Source organism: Talaromyces amestolkiae (genome assembly GCF_001896365.1).
Source record: "Talaromyces amestolkiae strain CIB chromosome Unknown scaffold3.1, whole genome shotgun sequence".
NCBI lineage: Eukaryota > Fungi > Ascomycota > Eurotiomycetes > Eurotiales > Trichocomaceae > Talaromyces > Talaromyces amestolkiae.
This window is the reverse complement of record NW_024468039.1, coordinates 564,957-583,069: the sequence shown is the minus strand read 5'-3', so window position 1 is coordinate 583,069 and position 18,113 is coordinate 564,957. Positions and strand designations below refer to the sequence as shown.

Sequence of the window (18,113 nt, the reverse complement as noted above, 5' to 3'; positions counted from 1 at the left end):
AACGAATGAACTTCAACTTTTAATATAGAAAACTCTTGGCAATCTATTAAGCACCTTGTGGTAATAAAGGACGAAGAGCCTCTATCAATATCAAAGTCTGGTGGGCTCGTGTATGGTGGCGGATGATCAGTCGCTTGAATACAGAGTCATAACATGTATCGCTAAGGAAGCGCTTTTTTCGATTGAGGAAATAATTCAACTCCGTTTTCCATTCCTCTCACCGATCGAATGTCGTCTCTTCTGATCATCTTCAGGTTTTTTCCCAGGTACGTACTAAGCATGTGCTCCATGTCAATACTTACCGCTATTACAGGGTAACATTGTGAGGCTCTGCCGCTTATACCGAATGGGGAATCTTCTACAGACCAGATGACCAAACTATGGAGACAATGCTGTATCGAACAGAATTCCCCGCTGTATGACTGCAGAAAGTGCAGATGACAATTGTACAATCATTTTTCCCCAGGTCTATATTGGAGGATTTCCGACTCTATGATAAACTAGGGCTAATCATTAGATGTTCGAATTCAGAGAACGATCGAATCAATTAGAACATCTGAACACGAACTAGGGCATGTTCATCTTTCACTGGCTGATTATTCGGATTAGGGAAATTAGACTTACTCAAGTCATGTTGCAATGTGCAAACGCTAGCCAGCGCTAAAATTGTCTGAATCTCGAATGGTTTGAGCACTATGCCGGTTTTAGACCAGCTGCTTCGGCTTCACAAAAGACGAAAATTGGGGTCCACCGATGATCACTCACAAGGTCAATACAGCAAACAGCGTATTGAAGAGTGAAGGTCTGAACACTACGGAGTACACACAGGAATTTCTTAGGCCGAGGCATCCGAATATGCCGGATCAGCAAACATGCTCTTCATTGCAACGTACTCCATGATTAGGAGCAAGAAAGTGACTAAAGTTGAGCGCGATTCAATCGAATTCCAGAGTCTTGTTTATCCGGCTAGTGTTTCTTTGCGAATTGACCTGAGAACACTGAGCGGAGCTGAAAATTGTCACTTTAGGAAAGTAGTATTTAGTTTTACATCAGATGGCTCCGTTGATTGGTCCGGAAGAGTTATGTTGCTATTCTTGTACTCTCATACTCGCTCCCCTAATATGAAACGCCCTTTATCGAATGGGTTGAAGCCTGTTTTGTCTCCATGTTTATGTACTGTTTTGTGTAATTTGCAGCTCATAAACAAAGCCACAAACAGGTACTGGATGTACTGGACATTAGAGGAAAATTTCCATTGTCTGAATATTTGATCTAGCTTGACTCGTGTTACAAGATAAAGCTTGGCTAAGGATCCCGGAGATTTACATGACCAATAACTGCGATCATTCGTTGCTGATAGGTACGATTCCATGGGTACGTAGTATCTAGCGACGACATCACATAATCTAGAATCGGAGCTGGTCCCCTTTTTCTCCGTCCGTACCGGTAAAACTAGATACTCACAAACATAAAACAAAACAGACACGAGAACAGCCTTGAATCTGTAGTGCTGATGCATCACTCTTCAACAATGCGCTATTCCTGAAATCCTACTTCGATGCTGACATCCGGCGCCAACCACAAGGAGCGCCACCAAACAATCATCCTCAATTATCCCGACCCTTGGTTGCTATCCGTGGCGTTCGTAGCGCAGCCACCATGTAACGCGGGGTGGACTCCGGTCGAGACCAACTGTTGCGCTAAGTGCTTAGAGTGTATGAGAGGACGGCTAAAGTAAGATTTTAGGGACAAATCGAAGCTAATATTTTGGGTGACTGTTGACTTTGGATGTAGCATTTAGTACTGCCACGAAGTCGCTGCGCAGAGCTAATCGTTAGTTTAATTTTCCGGATCGAGTGTGCCTCGCATTTTGGATGTGAACCGGATACGTAATCAGGCGCCATGTCGTTTTCTCGCCTGGGTTGAACCGTTCATCTCAGCTATTCACTGACAGGCATCTCATCCATGGATTCGGAATAGGCCCGAGGCCATTCCGTTCACATGGATGGCTTTGTTGTTTACACTGTACCCCAGAAAACTCTGTTCCAGCCACGTTTTGTCTTTGTCTCTCACGGCTTTTGAAAGTAAACAATCCAAAGAAGCATTCACATTTACCGACATATAATGCTACTATCCCGTACATTAAGAAACGCACTAGTCGAGCTAGATCTGTGTGATAGCGCCATTCAGCATGGGCACATGCTATGGATAATACAAAAGTAACAAAACCATGCAGGAACCGTGTGGATCCCTTTGGCGCAAGTTTGATCTAACCAACGATGCGACCCTGCACGGAAAATAAGGGTTCCTATACCCAAAAAGACTGTTAGAGAAGAATACTAAGGCCAAGCGGCCTATCTGCCGAACCTGAAGTGCCCATAATAGCCCAGTCTAGTGAACCAGTAGGTAAGCGTGACTGACCGATTTCCTGAGTGAGGACCCCCATCCCCCTCAGCAAATGACGGAGCAAAGGACAGAATCAGGATAGTCCATACCGTTTGTTCTTTGCTTGACTGCTTTTAGTGAAAGGATAGTGGGTTCTGAAAGCGTTCCAGGCTTTTTTGGGAGACCAATCCTGTAGTTACATGCATATGGCTAAGGACCTGTCATAGTAAAGCCTGCTGATGACTCGACTGTAACCTGAGGATGACGTTAAGGGCGTGATTGAAAAGGGTTGCTATTCCAATGGAAACGAGTATATAACAATCTCAATCCATCCTTTCTGGAACGTCTTTTTTCTTGGAACAGCACATCCCACCAAGCTGCCAATTTCATTCCTTTTTCATCCTTCCACTCCTTCTGACAGATATCAGTCATTCCTTCACCAAAGGCACTTTGGGATTGTGCATATTTGTACAAATCTATACACATACTTATACACGCATATACATATCCCTCAAGTTTGATATAAAAAATTTATAATGCGTGGTTTCGCTCAGTTGGCAGCGGCACTTGCCGCCTTCATGGTTGGTCAGACTTTGGCCAGTCCAGTCGCCAGAAGCCTCCCCGGACCTGTTCAGGTCACCCCCAAGAAGGGCGATGTTGTCATCACGCCCCAGAACTTCCTCAACGGTACTTGGAAGGGCAATGAAACAGCCAAAAGCGACGCTTTGAATACTGCTGCCATTTCCGGCACTCTGCCTATTGAGATTGTCAACAACTTGGCAGGGTCAGCCTCTGGTTCCATCAACGCCTACATTCAGGGACAAGACACCACCGGAGCTATTGTTTTCGTGCTAGCCGACGGCTCCTTTTACTACCCTCCTGGTACTTCATCTGGCGTTCCTGTTCAGATCAGCGAGAACCTTGCCATTCCTTTGGGCGCTCAAGGAACTACCACCACCCTCACCATTCCAAATTATCTCATCTCTGGTCGTGTCTATTTGGCTGTCGGTGATCTTGCCTTCTACATGGTGTCGGGCGGTCTTGTCCAGCCCTCTGCCACCAACCCATCTGATGCCAGTGCTAATGTCAACTGGGGCTTCATTGAATTAACCAACAGCCCTACCGCTGGCCTATTCACCAACATCAGTTACGTTGACTTTATCGGCTTGATCCTTGGTATGTCTGTGACATCCAGTGATGGCACTGTCCAGACTGCTCTCGGTTTGACATCCAGCGCCGTGCAAGACATCTGCACAAAACTTGCTTCCCAGACTGCTTCTGATGGTTACCCATGGGCAAGTCTCTGCCAGACCGACACCTCTGGTGCCTATCTCCGTGTGCTGTCCCCCAATGACTATATCAGCACTGACGGATCTGCCTTTTCCGACTACTGGACTTCTTACATCTCCCAGGTCTACTCCACATACGCCTCCAGCCCCTTGACCATCAACACTCAGAATACCCCCGGCGACGTTACCTGCACCACTGGAGGATCCGCCATCCTGACCTGCGAAGGAAGTGATGTTACCTTTGCCGAGCCCACTGCTGGCGATATCTTCGGCTGCAACAGCGGCCCCTTCGCTGTTACCGGAAACGCTGTCGACACTGCCATCGTGCCCCGTCTCTGCGCTGCTTTCAACCGTGGAACTCTTTTGTTGTCAGGTGGCAATGTCCAGCCTAGCCTTAGCGCTGACAGCTACTACACCACTTCTCCTTGCAACTACTACAGCAAGTTTGTACACCAGAACGAGGTCGATGGCAAGGGTTACGCTTTCTCTTATGACGATGTCAACCCTGATGGAGAGAACGCCTCTGGTGAGCTCACTTCGACTGACGCCAGTCTCTTGTCCATCACTGTTGGTGGCCCATCCACCTAAATTTAGCAGTTGTGCTACACTGGGTGAGTAAATGCAAAACATATTTTTCTTCTAGTACATACTTTTCATTGCTTTTGACTGGGCTATACCGGTCAACTTTTTTAAGTTCGGGACATGTAAATAGCTGCATCGTGCTCGTGATATGTAGGAATCTTTCGTATATAGCAGAGATTACTTTGTGTTGTGAGATACTTCTGAAGCAGATTAAGTCAATATATGATGTATTTCAACCCTGACTCTTGTCTCATAGCTAGCAACAAGAATCGGCAACCGTCAAGACTATTTGTCTATCAACTTAAAAAGATCAGATAATTGTCGTTGGCATTCATCACGATCGAACGCATCTGGCCAGCCGTTTTGAGTATATATCGAGTAAGCTTCCTATGAGACATGTTAGCAGGGAAAGTCGTCCAGAAACGAGCGAAGCAACGAACATTCACTGCTCTTTCTAGTGTAGGCTTATCGGCAGCTAGAACCTTTCCGTCCCCAGACCGAACCTCATGTTCAAGTCTTTCAGTCGTGCTGCTGAGTTTCGTGGATTCATCATCATTCATTTTCAGTTCCTGGACTGCCGACTCCAGTGCATCGTGCTCCAGTGGGATGTCATCCAGATCATCACTCTCATACTCGCTATCGTACTCATATGGATCATCTTCGCTGTCATAGTCATCACTATCGTAGTCATCGTCATCGTCATCCGACTCCTCGGAACTAGGCTCATAGCTTTCATCGGAATCTTCCGAATAATCGTCATCGGATACATTTTCGTTTCGGGCGGAGTTGATGAACCATATCGATGTCCCCGGTTCTCCTTCTTTCTTCAGAAAAGGCATCCACTCCAGCTTCTTGTATTTGTTGGTCCAGGTGCGGATAAATTCAGTAGCCGGCAATGTGGAGTGGGCCATCCAGCGATCTTCGAGTGGCAGAGAATCGTACTCATCTGCATCGAGGCAGACGTTTCGATTGTTGCGTACAGAATACTCTGTTATAGTGCCTAGGGATAAGTCAGTAAGATCGCGATAATATTCATTCATTCATTGCACAAAAACGCACTGTTTTCAACATCCAAAAGTAGTGCCGCTCCATCTTCCGTTTCGGCTGCATTAGCCAGCCAGATACAATGTCCCGGCGTTGGTTGAATCCTATCCAGATCTTCATCATAAATTTCACCATCGCAGTAAGCAATTGCATGGGTATCTGGCCCTATCATCCATCCTTTCTTGCTCTTTCCGGAATCAGGACGTCGTAAATAAGGAAGATGACGAAGAAGACTAATGACTTCCTCCGTCCTGCTACGTTTGCGCAGTTCCTCTGCGTTGATATCAGGCCAACCTCGGTCTGACGGGTGGACCAATGCGTTTGGAGGGATGAATGGAAGCTTGGTGACAAGCTTGTAGAAGTCGGTGATAGCAGAGATGAGCTCTCTGCTAGAGGAACTCATAGCGAACTTTAACCGCGGAGATGATCCCAAGTCGCAAAGAGATGGATATAGCTGACGTCACCCAAGGCAGTATCAAGTAATATACGCGATAAAATGACCTCGTAGTGCTGGACAATATGAACAGTTATATAGAGGGAATAATGTCCTTCGAAAACGCGTTGTTTTTACTTATTTCACAAGTTGAGAGAGTTGATGCAACAATTATCCCTTCATCAGGGCTAAACGCGAAAGGTTTGTCATTTAACGGCCTGAGGCTGAGATCTACAGGGCCCACTTGTCCCCCGCATGGAACTAGACTGGAAGAGGAAATGAGCTCTGAGATTTCGCGGATTTGTAGCTGACAAGTTTCATATACAACACGATAAGAATATTAGAGACCGATTATTAATGGTACAGAGTTTACTCAAAAGAAATGACGTGCTTCCCAATACCTCCCTTGGCCTTAAACACCACATCACAAGCTTCCTTGACAGCATCCACATCCTTGTAATGCACCGTATTACCCACCACAGCTCTCAACTTTCCATTCTCAACGTGTTTCTTCAACTCCTCCAAATCCTTGCCATCAGGATGCATAAAGACATATCTATATTTCACATTCCAGCGCTTGGCCCGCCATACGCGAACACTGTCGACGAGGTTGAGAATGTGTCGGAACGGGAATCCGATTTGCATGTTTCCGGCTTCGACGAGATAATCTCCACTGGGTGTGGTGGAGATAGATACCAAGTAGCCGGTGTTGGGACGCATGAGGTGGAGGCAGTCCATGGCTATGCCAACGGTATCGAACATGAAATCGACCGACCCGGCGGGGATCTCGGTCTTGGGGTCTGACTTGGTGTAATCAATGACTATGCGGGTTTGGTGTCAGCTCAATAACACTTTAGGTGAATCGAAATATTTCCAAAAATGTACGTACTCTCATCAACCACCCCTTCACCAAGCAACTCAGGGACCTTGGGGATCTTTCCAGTCGAAACCGTTGTAATCACTTTTCCAGCTTTGAAAACGTTCTTTGCAAGTTGGCAACAATATGCGCCAGTACCGCTCACTATACCTCCCAATCAGAAACTCGACCTAATCGATTATATTGTGAGGGGAACAGTATGCTCACATCCAGCAGGAACAAAAACTGTCTTGCCGGTCAAATCGCCAGCAAGTTTCAGCGACTGATAGGCTGTCAAGCCCGTCAAAGGAATGGACGCGGCTTCTTGAAATGTAGCGTTCTTCGGTTTGAGGGAAATCGTATCTTCAGGTGCTTTGCAGTATTCGCTCCAGGAGCCTATTATTGAATTGAGCGACAAGTCAGTCCTTACCGGCCTTCATCAAGGTTGTTAGAAAGAGTAGCAATCGCCATACCTCGCGTGCTTTCCGGAAGACGGACGTATACCTCGTCCCCGACCTTGAAGCGCGTAACTCGTGCACCAATCTCTGCCACTGTTCCGGCGCAGTCATATCCAAGCTTATACGGGAATCTGATGAGGTCGTAGTCAATAAATCGAACTAAATCCAAAATCAATTCGCAATAAAAAGAACGTAGCTAGGCTTACTTGAACGAAGTCATCATTTTGACCGCACCACTGGCCATCTTGACATCAATTGGGTTCACACTGGCCGCATGGACCTTGATCAGGACCTCCGCCGCATTTTCAATTTCCGGTCGTGGCAGTTGCCCCAACTCATAGCCCTGAGGTGGTGCATAATCTTTGATATGATAGGACTGCATGTTGTCTTGATGGCGTATATATATATCCAGTATAATGTGCAATTGGTGAAGAGAAACAGGTTATAGAGGGCAAGTAATTGATTCAAGAAGAAGGAAAAAAGTTGGCAAGTGGATCTCTCACATGCAGAATGATGTTATGCGATCATCGACTCGATCGATATCTGCAGAAGCCTTGGCACAGATCGAATGGCTTTACCCTAACCCTGATAACCCTGAAATGATATATGTACGACATTCTACATGTGTAAGACCGACTAATGCGACAAACTTGCAGCCTGCTGCTGTGTCTATACCTTACCGACATAAAGGAGCGCAATGAATACCGATGGGAGCAGCAAGAAAATTGCCCCGCGCAATGCAATAGACTTTGAATCCCCCCACATCCAATATGGAAGCACAATTTGATTGACGAATTATTCTGAAGAATACAACACACGCGCAAGATAGACAATAAACGTACTGTGCTTTCTTGAACACTTTTTCGGGCATCATGGGAGCCTCTCGAGAAGATATCGCCCTGGAGCCTATCACAAACCCCGAGGATTTCTATCACGCCTTCGAAATATGCGCCAAGGCATTCGGCGAACAGACTGCCGACGGCATCTGGACAGCAATGAACCCAGGTTGGGACACGCCTGAGGGTAAACTTCAGGGCGCCGCTCGCATGGAAGCACGCTGGCGCGCAACCAAAGACGCAAAGAACACACACTTCCTCAAAGCCAGCGTATCGTCTACCAAAGGCGGCGGCGGGCCCCCGCTCATAGTTGGCGTCGCTATCTGGGTCCACGCTTCTTTAATACCCGGCCAAGGCGATGCTCCGAGTCCTCTTGAATTTGGGGATCTGTATCCCAATGATGAGCGGATGACGAGGTTTCTAACTCAACTTATCGGGTCGATGCAGACGCGGCGTCGCCAGGTTCTACAGGAAAAGGCCGGACCTCAATCGGCGCAAAAGTCGGTTATGATTCTGGATCTCTGTGCTATGGATCCGGAGTTTCAGCGTCGTGGTATTGCTAGTAGGTTGGTCGAATGGGGTCTAGGAGAGGCACGGCGGCTGGGCGATATTGAGGCTATCACTGAGGCATCGCGCATGGGCCGATCTGTGTATAAGCGTCTGGGTTTTCAGGAAATTGAGGAGATTCAATATGAAGTTGATGCAGAGTTTCGGGGTCGGAGTTTGCCGTCGAATGTGTTTTTGCGGACAAGACCTCCCCCATCAAGTAGTTGAATGTGATTTGAAGCTTATCGTCCAGGGAGAAAAATGTGTTGGAGGATGTGCAATCATAGGGTACACTTGCATGTAAATTTACTGAATATACAAATCATATTCATTCCTTCTTGACTGATAGCATAAGGTACAGGGGTATGATAGGGAATAAATCATGAATCGTGAATGAAGGAAAAACCAAGGACATGTATGTGGTATCATTATGCATTGATGGAAAGGACGCAAAATTGGGGGAACGAAGAGTTCAGGCTTATGATCTCGTATTGGAACGCATCATGTACGGATAGAGCGAATCTTTTGCAAAGCCTTCAGCTCTCTATCCAGCTTCCCGACAACATCCGCCATAAGACTGTGATAAGAAGCGACTTGCTGTAACTGCTCAAGCATAGTCCTCGCTTGCTCGCCATTGTTTGTCGATTCAGGTATCTTCGCCCCTTGAATGAATTCGTTTAAGGCACTCCATATGTTTTGTTTCTGATCTTTAGTTGGTCTTGAATTGAGACGATCTTCTTCGCGAACAGTCAGTTGCTCAATTGATTGAAGATGATCGTCTAATCTAGCCAGCTGTACCAAAAGTGTGTCTGTCTTATGAGCGAGACGGGCAATAGCTAAATCTAGCTCCTGGCTGAGACGATCGAATTGATTCATGGCAAGTATGCCGGAGTCCTCTTCGCTATCGCTTTTCATTCTTTTACGACCAGTGAGTCGACCAAAAATACTGTCTGCATTTTTGCGACTAGTTCTTGCTGCTCCTTTGAGGTATTCTAGTCGACGTGCTGGCGCCTGAAACCCGTCGACAGTGGACCTCATATCCACTTTAAGATTCATCAGGGTACGACTGATGGAACGTGAGGCAGCCCAGGCGCCTTCAAACTCAAGTTCAATCTCGTGACGGGCACTGCCGTACTCTCTGCGAATGTTGGTGTACACCGCGCGGAGGCTTGTATCAGTGTCCTTCAATGAAGCATCGAGTGGAGCCATGTCTTGAATCGTTTGATTGAGGTAATTCTGCAGTTGATTCTGTGTTCGGATGGCTGACTGATAGCTGGTAGAAAGACTTGATATCCCAGACATAGTGCTGTTGGACTTTGTACATGTTTGACTGTAAACCTTGGAAATACCTGGGATTTTGCAAAAGATTGGGACTTGATGGACCAGTTCTGGAAATATGAGTAGGTGCATGGTCATGAGCACCAAAAGAGAGTTGAGAATCAGTCTGAAGAAGTGATATCGGTTGATGTCTTCAGAGAAGTAGTCTTTGACTTGCGCAAAGTGATGGCGCATACTAGTGTCAGTGGTTGGGGCAGCGGGGGGATCATCTTGTTTCTGCGCACGATACACTTGCCGTTCTCGGCTTGTAGTTTGACTGCGCGGTTTAGGAATTCTTGGTGCTTTACGGCTCTCATATAGAGACTGCCTGCTTCGTTTGCGTGGAATAACCCAAGAGCCATGCTCTGAGTGGCGTGTTTCAAACATTATGGATGGCATAATCAGTTCTGGACCTGATGAAACTGATGATGCTAACGTGGCGGTAGACTCTGTAGGATTTGGTAAATCTGCAGTAGAGATGGAGATGGGAGGATCCTCTTCCTCATAGTCCTTAATAAGGTCACTTTCCGAGAACGAGGATACTGGTGACAGGTCCTCGGTTGGAAAAGATGCAGGTGCCGACTCCGTGCCTTCGACAATAACTGGTTGACTGTAGCTTGATGCTTCGAGTTCAGATACCACCCAGGAGTCTTCCAAGGGGTTACCGGCTTGTTGAGACGCCATCTATGATTCGGAGCCCTCTTTGTTATGGTTGTTTCAGAAGATGTAGAATTTTGTTTCGAAACCCTTCAGACTTGCGAAACGATAAAATCACGGCATGCGCTTAATACTCCATGATCAAATGACACTGTGGTCTCATTAGCGTAAAATCATTAGTCGTTAGGTGTCTCTTGAACATGTCCTGGGGATCATGTAAATAAATAAAAGTAAATTGGTTGAAGATCACATGCGGGATATTGTTGACATGGCCGCCTGATCTAGCCGCGGACTGTCCAATCAAGGGCGCGCAACATAAGCTGGGGATGCCCCAGGCTCCACATCAAAAATAATCCTTAACGGCAAGCGCCAACGTGAAGCTTGAGAGACAACGAAAACGCGCCATGCGCCCTACATCCTTTCTCTGCCGTAGGCAGCATCTCAGAATCAATATATTGCGGCCTAGAGCTCGGATATTACCAGATGCAGCCTCTATCCGTCATTGTTCATGTCATGCCAGTCCTTTGACTCCGAAACGACCTGCTTCCTCCGCACCCTCCTCGTTGAACCGACCCAAGAGCACAGATGCGTCAAACATACACTCTAACACACCTGCGGCAGACCACCGTATACTCGGCACGGCACAAGAACTCTTCACATCCTCTCCTTATAGCCCCGGATCACCTCTATTTCTACCGAACGGTACACACATAATCAACAAGCTAATCGACTTTCTCCGCGCGCAATATCGACAATATGGATTCCGCGAGGTCCTCACCCCGAATATCTATAAAAAGTCGCTATGGGAAATATCCGGGCACTGGCAGAATTACAAGGATGATATGTACGAGGTACGAGGTCGGGGAGCAACTGGTGTAACAGAAGGTGAATTGGGCGAGGATGAACAATATGGATTGAAACCGATGAATTGTCCCGGGCACTGTTTACTATTCAAATCGCAAAACCATTCCTTTCGTGATCTACCGGTACGCTACGCAGATTTCAGTCCTCTACACCGCAATGAGATCTCCGGTTCTTTGAGCGGGCTTACCCGAGTGCGGCGGTTCCACCAAGACGATGGCCACATATTCTGTCGGCCGCAACAGATCGGAAAGGAAATTGATCTAGCATTAGCGTTTGTGAATATGGTTATGAAGACGTTTGGACTGCCCAAGTACAATCTTGTTTTGTCGACTCGCCCCGAAAAGGATTTTATTGGAAGTCTGGAGCTATGGGACAGTGCCGAGGATCAATTGCGGCAAGCATTAGATAAAAGCGGTCTCCCATGGGAGTTGAATGAGGGCGATGGTGCATTCTACGGGCCGAAGATTGATATTCAATTGCAAGATTCGGATGGAAAATACCATCAGTTGTCCACCATTCAGCTTGACCTCAATCTTCCTCAGCGATTCGAGCTTGAATATCAGGTTGCAGAGGGGGAGCCCGATTATGACCCAAATACACCTGGGAAAGCCACACCTGTCTTGATTCATCGAGCTATCTTTGGCTCATTGGAGCGTTTCTTGGCACTTTTGATTGAGCAGTATGCTGGCCGATGGCCGTTCTGGCTTTCTCCACGGCAGGGCATTATCCTTACTGTGCAGAATGACGAGCCAGTATTGCGTCTAGCTGAAGAAGCGGCCGCGAAACTCTCCGGATACGACACGATTGTACCGAGACTACACTCGGAAGATGCGGATTTGCAACAACCAGCGCCTCTCACACCTGATCCGACATTCCTCATTGACATTGACAGCAGCAGCCGGTCGTTATCCAAGAAGATCCAACGTGCCAAGTCAATGAAGTACAACCTGATTTTTGTTGTAGGATCAAAAAATCTTGCAGATCAAACTATTGATGTCGACATCTCCGGCCAGCTTCAGGGCAGCACCGAGGATAATGCATCGAAGTTCCAAAGTGTCCTAACGGAGGTCGTCGGAGCTTCATCTCAGGGCAACTCGAGGGCGCTGAAAATGAAGATTGACGACGTCCGCGACCTTCTGCTTGAGATGGAACGGAAGTTTGTATGATTATTTGTTGTATCAACATTGTACACTACCATATACCATGTACCATAATGCAAATCGAACGTGTATCATGCAATCTACGCTCTTTCTGTCCTAGTCAAGCCCTCGTGAAGTGGGACCCCTCGACCGTACTTTCCGATTGGGACAAGGCCCGTGTCAGCGGGAAGGTACATCCCTGTTATTCGTCCGGGTGGGTCTTTCCCCTTGATCTTTCGGTGGATATGGGAAGTCACGATGGCTTACTTCCCTTTGTTATCTTTCTTCTCATCTACAGCCCTCTCCTACTTCCATCTTAATTGTATTTACATCTGCTATCAACATCAAGAGCTGCGCTCTAAGTCGTCTATCGTCGCAACAATGTACGAATGCGATAATTGCTCAGATCGCTTCCATAGTCGGGATGATCTAGATGAACATATGGATGTCTGGGCTCATTGGGAGTGCGAGACGTGCTCCCGAACCTTTGGTTCACAGCACTCGCGGAACCAACACATGAACGCTATCGATCATTGGGCGAAACGATACGGTTGTGAGACTTGCGCCATGCAGTTCCGCTCGGAGATTGCCGCTGAGCAGCACATGGAAGTGAATGGTCATTATGAGAACTACTGCAAGGATTGTAAGAGGTGGTTCACTAACGACAATAATTTGAGAATGGTACCCCTTTCCTACTCTTCACATGTCATGTACTGCAAATAATGAAGCATATAGCACTTGAATTCGAGGATCCACCGAGGTTCACAACTGCCTTGCCCATTCTGCAAAGGCATCTATACCAGTGCAAGCGGATTAACGCATCATCTTGAGCGAGGCTCTTGCCCAGACGCACCATTTCTTAATCGCGAGAAGATTTTGAGAATCGTTCGTCGTCAGGATCCGAATGGTCTGATCACCAACAAACAGATTGAGTGGCACAAGGAGCAGACATCCGAATATGAGGTCACGGATCAGGCATACAACGGGAACGCTTGGGAGTGCTATCTATGTCATCGTCAATTTCAGATGCGACAGGGCCTGACTCAGCATTTGAACTCGCCGGTCCACAAACAACAGGTTTACCATTGCCCGAACTTCAAATGCCCGAAGCAGTTCGTTACATTAGCGGCTTTGTTCAACCACCTCGAAAGTGAACAGTGCGAATTTATGAAGTTTCAGAGCGTTCAGAAACATGTTCATGGTATCGTAACAGGGCAGAGACTCATCAGCTTCTAGCGGATGTGATACACTACGGACTCGGGACAGTTAGTTATCCACATATGCCGAATTCACAATCAGTAACTTGAATACCAACTTGAGCTCCGGTCTCAGATCTACTCTCGAGTTGCTATTTGGCTTTATTTCGTTTCGGGCTCACTATTCTCTGTTTCAGTTCGCTGCGCCGCCATTGTTTTCTTTGCAGCACGACAATCAATATAATCTTTATGAGACTCACATCCGCCCACTTTACGCCACGTGTGAATGGATCTGCAATACATGCAAGCATGTATATCATGATATATCACCTTGGCAACCAGTTGGATCGAGCTCCGAGCATCCGACCAGATAGTGTTCACATTATCCGGCTGAGCCTTCACTGTCCTCTATATCATCTTATGGTTATCAAAGTACCTATACTATTCCTATTGGATTAAACCCTCTTTCGGTTTCCGGGAATTCAATACCATGGGATATTCATGTCGTCAATACAGTGATATGAATATGTATCTTTTAATTATGTCATATTATATCAATGACAGACATAGCATAAGCACTACCTTCACCCAAACTCCATATCCACGAGCGATATGACACACAAATGACTCCCTTGACCATCATTCTGATACACACAACAAGGCTTCTCCATAAGTAGCACTAGTATTCACAATAATAGTGGTACGCTATCTAAATTTGGGACATTTCCAGATTTTTAAGTTTGGTAGGCTACAAATTCAAAACCTTAGTATCACCTCCTTGTATCGACATTATCAAGATAGTAGAAATCAGATTCTCGTAAACACTAACTATCGCCAATCTATCTCAAAGAAACCATAAAAAACAACCGATTTCGAAGCCTTTCAAACATCCACTACTTTCATAGCGGCGATATCGTCCGTCCATACTCAAGGCTTATAAACAACTCGCACATTCAGATCGCCGACCTTTGTCCCATCTTCACTCGGGAAGACCTTATGTATACAAAGCTTAAGTAATTCCAATTCACCTGATGCTCCCTGCTTCTTTTTCATTTCTGTCTTCTGCTTCGTATCCAGTAAGATCCGAAGATCTGCCGGGTCAAAAGCAACACTATATTGATGCAATTCATTTCCCCAGCTAGATTGCTTTGTTGAGATGGCCTGGCCACGATCAAGCATCTTTCGGTTTGTAATTGCATACACCGTCTGGTCATAGCCGTAGTAGCCAGCGCCGCTGGTGTAAGTCTCGAAACTTTCATTGTTTACCTTCACACAATAAGTTACTAATCAGCATTTTTAAAAAGTCTTTTTTTCCACTTCTAGGTAAAGAAAAAGGGGCATGTAGAATCAAGTGAATTAAAGGGTAGATACTCACAGACAGAAACCGAACCCTAAGATCTCCTTTTCCGAATTCAGGGTGCTCATCACCAAGACCCCGAAACATGTACTCAATTCCAGTCTGAACTAAACCCCGAAAGTTCAGTTCGTGCACTATCAATTTTTCTTTCCCATCTTGGATAATTGATTGCTCCACATAGATCTTAGGATCGAGTTTTTCCTTGTCATCTTCCCGCATGAAGACCGTCAGTCCGACGAACTGTTTCTGTTGAAGGGACTCTATGGCTTCGCCTTCGTCTATCGTTTTCCCGTTAGAGTACTGTAACTTGCCACGCATCAGGATATATTTATTTACCTGTGCCAAAAAATTTCCGGAATTTACATCCCGGAACCTCGTTTCTCTCCCGGCTCCGATCTTGGCTGCGAGTGTATATTGTCATTGGAACATTCCATCCATAAGTCTGGTATATCTTCGCCATTTCATCAACTGGCAAGCTGTGGCTACATTCTCCATAGATGACTGCAGTCGGCGTTTGTCGCTCAAATTGGAAGGCGTACGGCGTCCTTGTCCTCTGTGACATTGGGGAATTAGAGTTCGTTGCTTTTGAGATTCGATTCGCCGATTTTGTGCTGTGAAGAGTAGGGTGGGCTTTCTGGTCGAGCCCATGAACGGTTGCTGGGTGAGCTTTGGTTTTCATTTCTTCTTCAAAATTCCTATGACCTGCTTAAAAGCAAAAAAGTGATTATCAAGAAGTGTAGATTAAATCTTGGAAGACTCCAAATGTCCGACTTTATATAGATACCTTTCTCCTAGTATACATGTATTTTGTTAACTATTCTAAAAATTCCTCCTTACATTGTAACTTAGGGCAAGGCTGAGGCACTCCGGATTTTCAGATAACTACGCTTAGTATTTCCAGTCCAGTAAGATAATAAAAACAGCTCAGCCTGATACAGTCCAGGTACCTGCATGGGCGCCAAGATGAAGTAGCTTGTTCCAAGGAGTACATTTTGCCATGCGCACAGCCACTCATTGCACGCTTCTATCAAGAAACCCATAGGTCAGTGAATTCGATCACTTTTGATCATGGATAATGGGTAGAATATGATGTGCAATGGATTGCGCAAGTTTTGGCAACTTTTGTAACAGTTGTTGATTCATGGGTCCAAAAACTGACGCCAGCAAGGTTCTACGATACAATCCTGGAACGGAAGCATGGCAATATACCTCTAGCTACATATTGATATTATCTAGCCGATTATAATTATTTTCATGATAAGTCGTACCAGGTAAAGAGGTGGTAACATGCCTGTCAAGGCAGACACCCATGTGTCTCTGCTAAATTGAATGACAGCTCAAGAAATTATTGGCCCCCAAGCACAGAACGACACAGCCACAAATCATTAATGTGACCTATCTCTTGTACCGGTATTAATTTTCGAGAGAAATCAGGAGGTACAGGCATGAATACCTACAAGGCCTGGCCCAATGCACGGGTAACACCATCGTGGTAACGTCTTATTTTGGGCGATGTTGGTTCTGGCACGACGAATTGCCACAAATGATCTACAGTCGGTGTGTGAATATGTGCTGGAGTAAATTCTTCAAGTTTATCGCTCTTTATAGCTCCTTGGAGCTACGAGGCTTTATATCACCAGGGGTTAGGGTTCGGTTATTAGGGCTTTTTTTCACTCTGACTCTGGAGATAACAATAATATGAGCGCAAACCTGAACAGCTCCTAGAAATGGACACGGGATTGTTACGACTTGCTGCATATGCCTTTCCGTTCTCCATGATTAGGAGATCTGGCCATGATAAGCATCTAGCCAGCCTTTAATTCGCTCATTAGACCGTCAGGGAGGCGGTGTTTTACCAAAAGAAGTCCTCTAGGGAACTAAATTTGCAGTGCACCCGTACACAAAATCAGTGGTGGAAGGGTTGATGGTAAACCAATGTGAAGACATTCTACAATACAAAGGCAAAACAACTCCCCAGGTCCTTTAGCCGTGAGCACATTATCGAAGTAGGCAAAACGCCTGAGCCTGAGCCTGAGGTTATTTATCATAGGACTAGGGCCTACAAAATGAATTTGAAGATCTAAAATTTCAGTGCCGAAAGTTGCCCAACGTACTTGATTTTCCCTGACGCTTCGAGGCATTCGCGTTCCATTTCAGTGCTCTTCTCGTCGCCACTTTTACTCCCTGAGTCTAAGTAAGCACGGCCCTGACGATATGCCAAGCGCCTGCTAGAACTGATATAGTAATCTTTTAACCAACGAGAAACGCGCCTAGCAGTAGCGACCCAGCTTACAATCCCAGAGTGTGCTAGCGGACGCGCGCAGGGCCGAGTTGACTATTCCCTCTCTCTCCCTTCGGTCGTTACAAGTCATTATATCAAACATACTACGTACATAAAGATTCCAGTCAAGTTCTAAAATAAGTCACAGGTATCTCTACCTAGGTAGATTTGAGAAACAAGACGTGATTTGCCAGAAAAGGGAATTCGAAAAGACAGCACGCAGATTATGCACCGTCGTCATAAAGCTACTGTTCCTTTCTTAAACATAGCCAATTTCCACAAATGCCGTACAATGCTATAAGGTATCACGGAGGTGCAATCAGCGGGAAGTCGCATGATCGGATATACATATAGGGGAGCAATAACGTTCATCCAAAACATAACCCAGAGATACCCAAGCCTTCTCCCCCATATACCCTGCTCCAAGCCCCGTAGAAAAATCACTCTTTTCGATAGACGGAAAACAATGTCTTCCATTATCACGAAAGATCCCGATAAGACGAAAAACAAGATCGCATGTGACTCGGTCCTCGGAATGCCCATAGTTAGATTGCCCATATGATGGATTATTCCGGATACAGTGAAAACGATCAACACCGCAACTATTCTGGCCAGATTTGACACTGGCACTAAATGTGAGATGTTCTGCGCAGGTACAGAGAGCGGCCAGCGGAAGGTTTGGTGCCAAAATTTCCTGTAGGGATTGAATGTCCTCGTTAGTTTTGAGAAGCTGCAAAGGGAGAAAATCAATGAGCCATGGTTATATCTTACCCCCAAAAACGTCGCATGGTCCACGCTTCAGAAATGGAGCCGAACAATGGAGGCCAGTCCTCGGGCGCAGAGAGACTAAACCCCACCGCAACCAAGGAGACG

At 46.1% G+C, this 18,113-nt stretch overlaps 8 protein-coding genes across 8 annotated transcripts; 4 read left to right on the top strand and 4 right to left on the bottom strand.

The window, feature by feature from the left end:
- Positions 1–2,921: 2,921 nt before the first annotated feature.
- BHQ10_002246 (uncharacterized protein) lies at positions 2,922–4,262 on the top strand (the record flags this gene model as incomplete). Its single annotated transcript, XM_040874371.1, has 1 exon — positions 2,922–4,262. The coding sequence occupies one exon, from the start codon at positions 2,922–2,924 to the stop codon at positions 4,260–4,262; it is 1,341 nt and encodes a 446-aa protein (XP_040730751.1).
- A 279-nt stretch (positions 4,263–4,541) lies between these two features.
- Positions 4,542–5,703, bottom strand: BHQ10_002245 (uncharacterized protein; the record flags this gene model as incomplete). Its single annotated transcript, XM_040874370.1, has 3 exons — positions 4,542–4,643; positions 4,697–5,256; positions 5,316–5,703. 3 exons carry the CDS (start codon positions 5,701–5,703, stop codon positions 4,542–4,544), a joined length of 1,050 nt encoding a protein of 349 aa, XP_040730750.1.
- Positions 5,704–6,102: 399 nt separating this feature from the next.
- BHQ10_002244 (uncharacterized protein) lies at positions 6,103–7,429 on the bottom strand (the record flags this gene model as incomplete). Its single annotated transcript, XM_040874369.1, has 5 exons — positions 6,103–6,554; positions 6,623–6,754; positions 6,818–6,985; positions 7,063–7,178; positions 7,254–7,429. 5 exons carry the CDS (start codon positions 7,427–7,429, stop codon positions 6,103–6,105), a joined length of 1,044 nt encoding a protein of 347 aa, XP_040730749.1.
- A 490-nt stretch (positions 7,430–7,919) lies between these two features.
- BHQ10_002243 (uncharacterized protein) lies at positions 7,920–8,657 on the top strand (the record flags this gene model as incomplete). Its single annotated transcript, XM_040874368.1, has 1 exon — positions 7,920–8,657. One exon carries the CDS (start codon positions 7,920–7,922, stop codon positions 8,655–8,657), a length of 738 nt encoding a protein of 245 aa, XP_040730748.1.
- Positions 8,658–8,930: 273 nt separating this feature from the next.
- On the bottom strand, positions 8,931–10,430 carry BHQ10_002242 (uncharacterized protein; the record flags this gene model as incomplete). Its single annotated transcript, XM_040874367.1, has 1 exon — positions 8,931–10,430. The coding sequence occupies one exon, from the start codon at positions 10,428–10,430 to the stop codon at positions 8,931–8,933; it is 1,500 nt and encodes a 499-aa protein (XP_040730747.1).
- Positions 10,431–10,807: 377 nt separating this feature from the next.
- On the top strand, positions 10,808–12,433 carry BHQ10_002241 (uncharacterized protein; the record flags this gene model as incomplete). Its single annotated transcript, XM_040874366.1, has 1 exon — positions 10,808–12,433. The coding sequence occupies one exon, from the start codon at positions 10,808–10,810 to the stop codon at positions 12,431–12,433; it is 1,626 nt and encodes a 541-aa protein (XP_040730746.1).
- Positions 12,434–12,787: 354 nt separating this feature from the next.
- BHQ10_002240 (uncharacterized protein) lies at positions 12,788–13,642 on the top strand (the record flags this gene model as incomplete). The annotated part of the gene is made up of 2 exons (XM_040874365.1): positions 12,788–13,049; positions 13,254–13,642. The coding sequence occupies 2 exons, from the start codon at positions 12,788–12,790 to the stop codon at positions 13,640–13,642; spliced, it is 651 nt and encodes a 216-aa protein (XP_040730745.1).
- An 887-nt stretch (positions 13,643–14,529) lies between these two features.
- Positions 14,530–15,638, bottom strand: BHQ10_002239 (uncharacterized protein; the record flags this gene model as incomplete). Its single annotated transcript, XM_040874363.1, has 3 exons — positions 14,530–14,868; positions 14,978–15,237; positions 15,296–15,638. 3 exons carry the CDS (start codon positions 15,636–15,638, stop codon positions 14,530–14,532), a joined length of 942 nt encoding a protein of 313 aa, XP_040730744.1.
- Between the last annotated feature and the right edge of the window lie 2,475 nt (positions 15,639–18,113).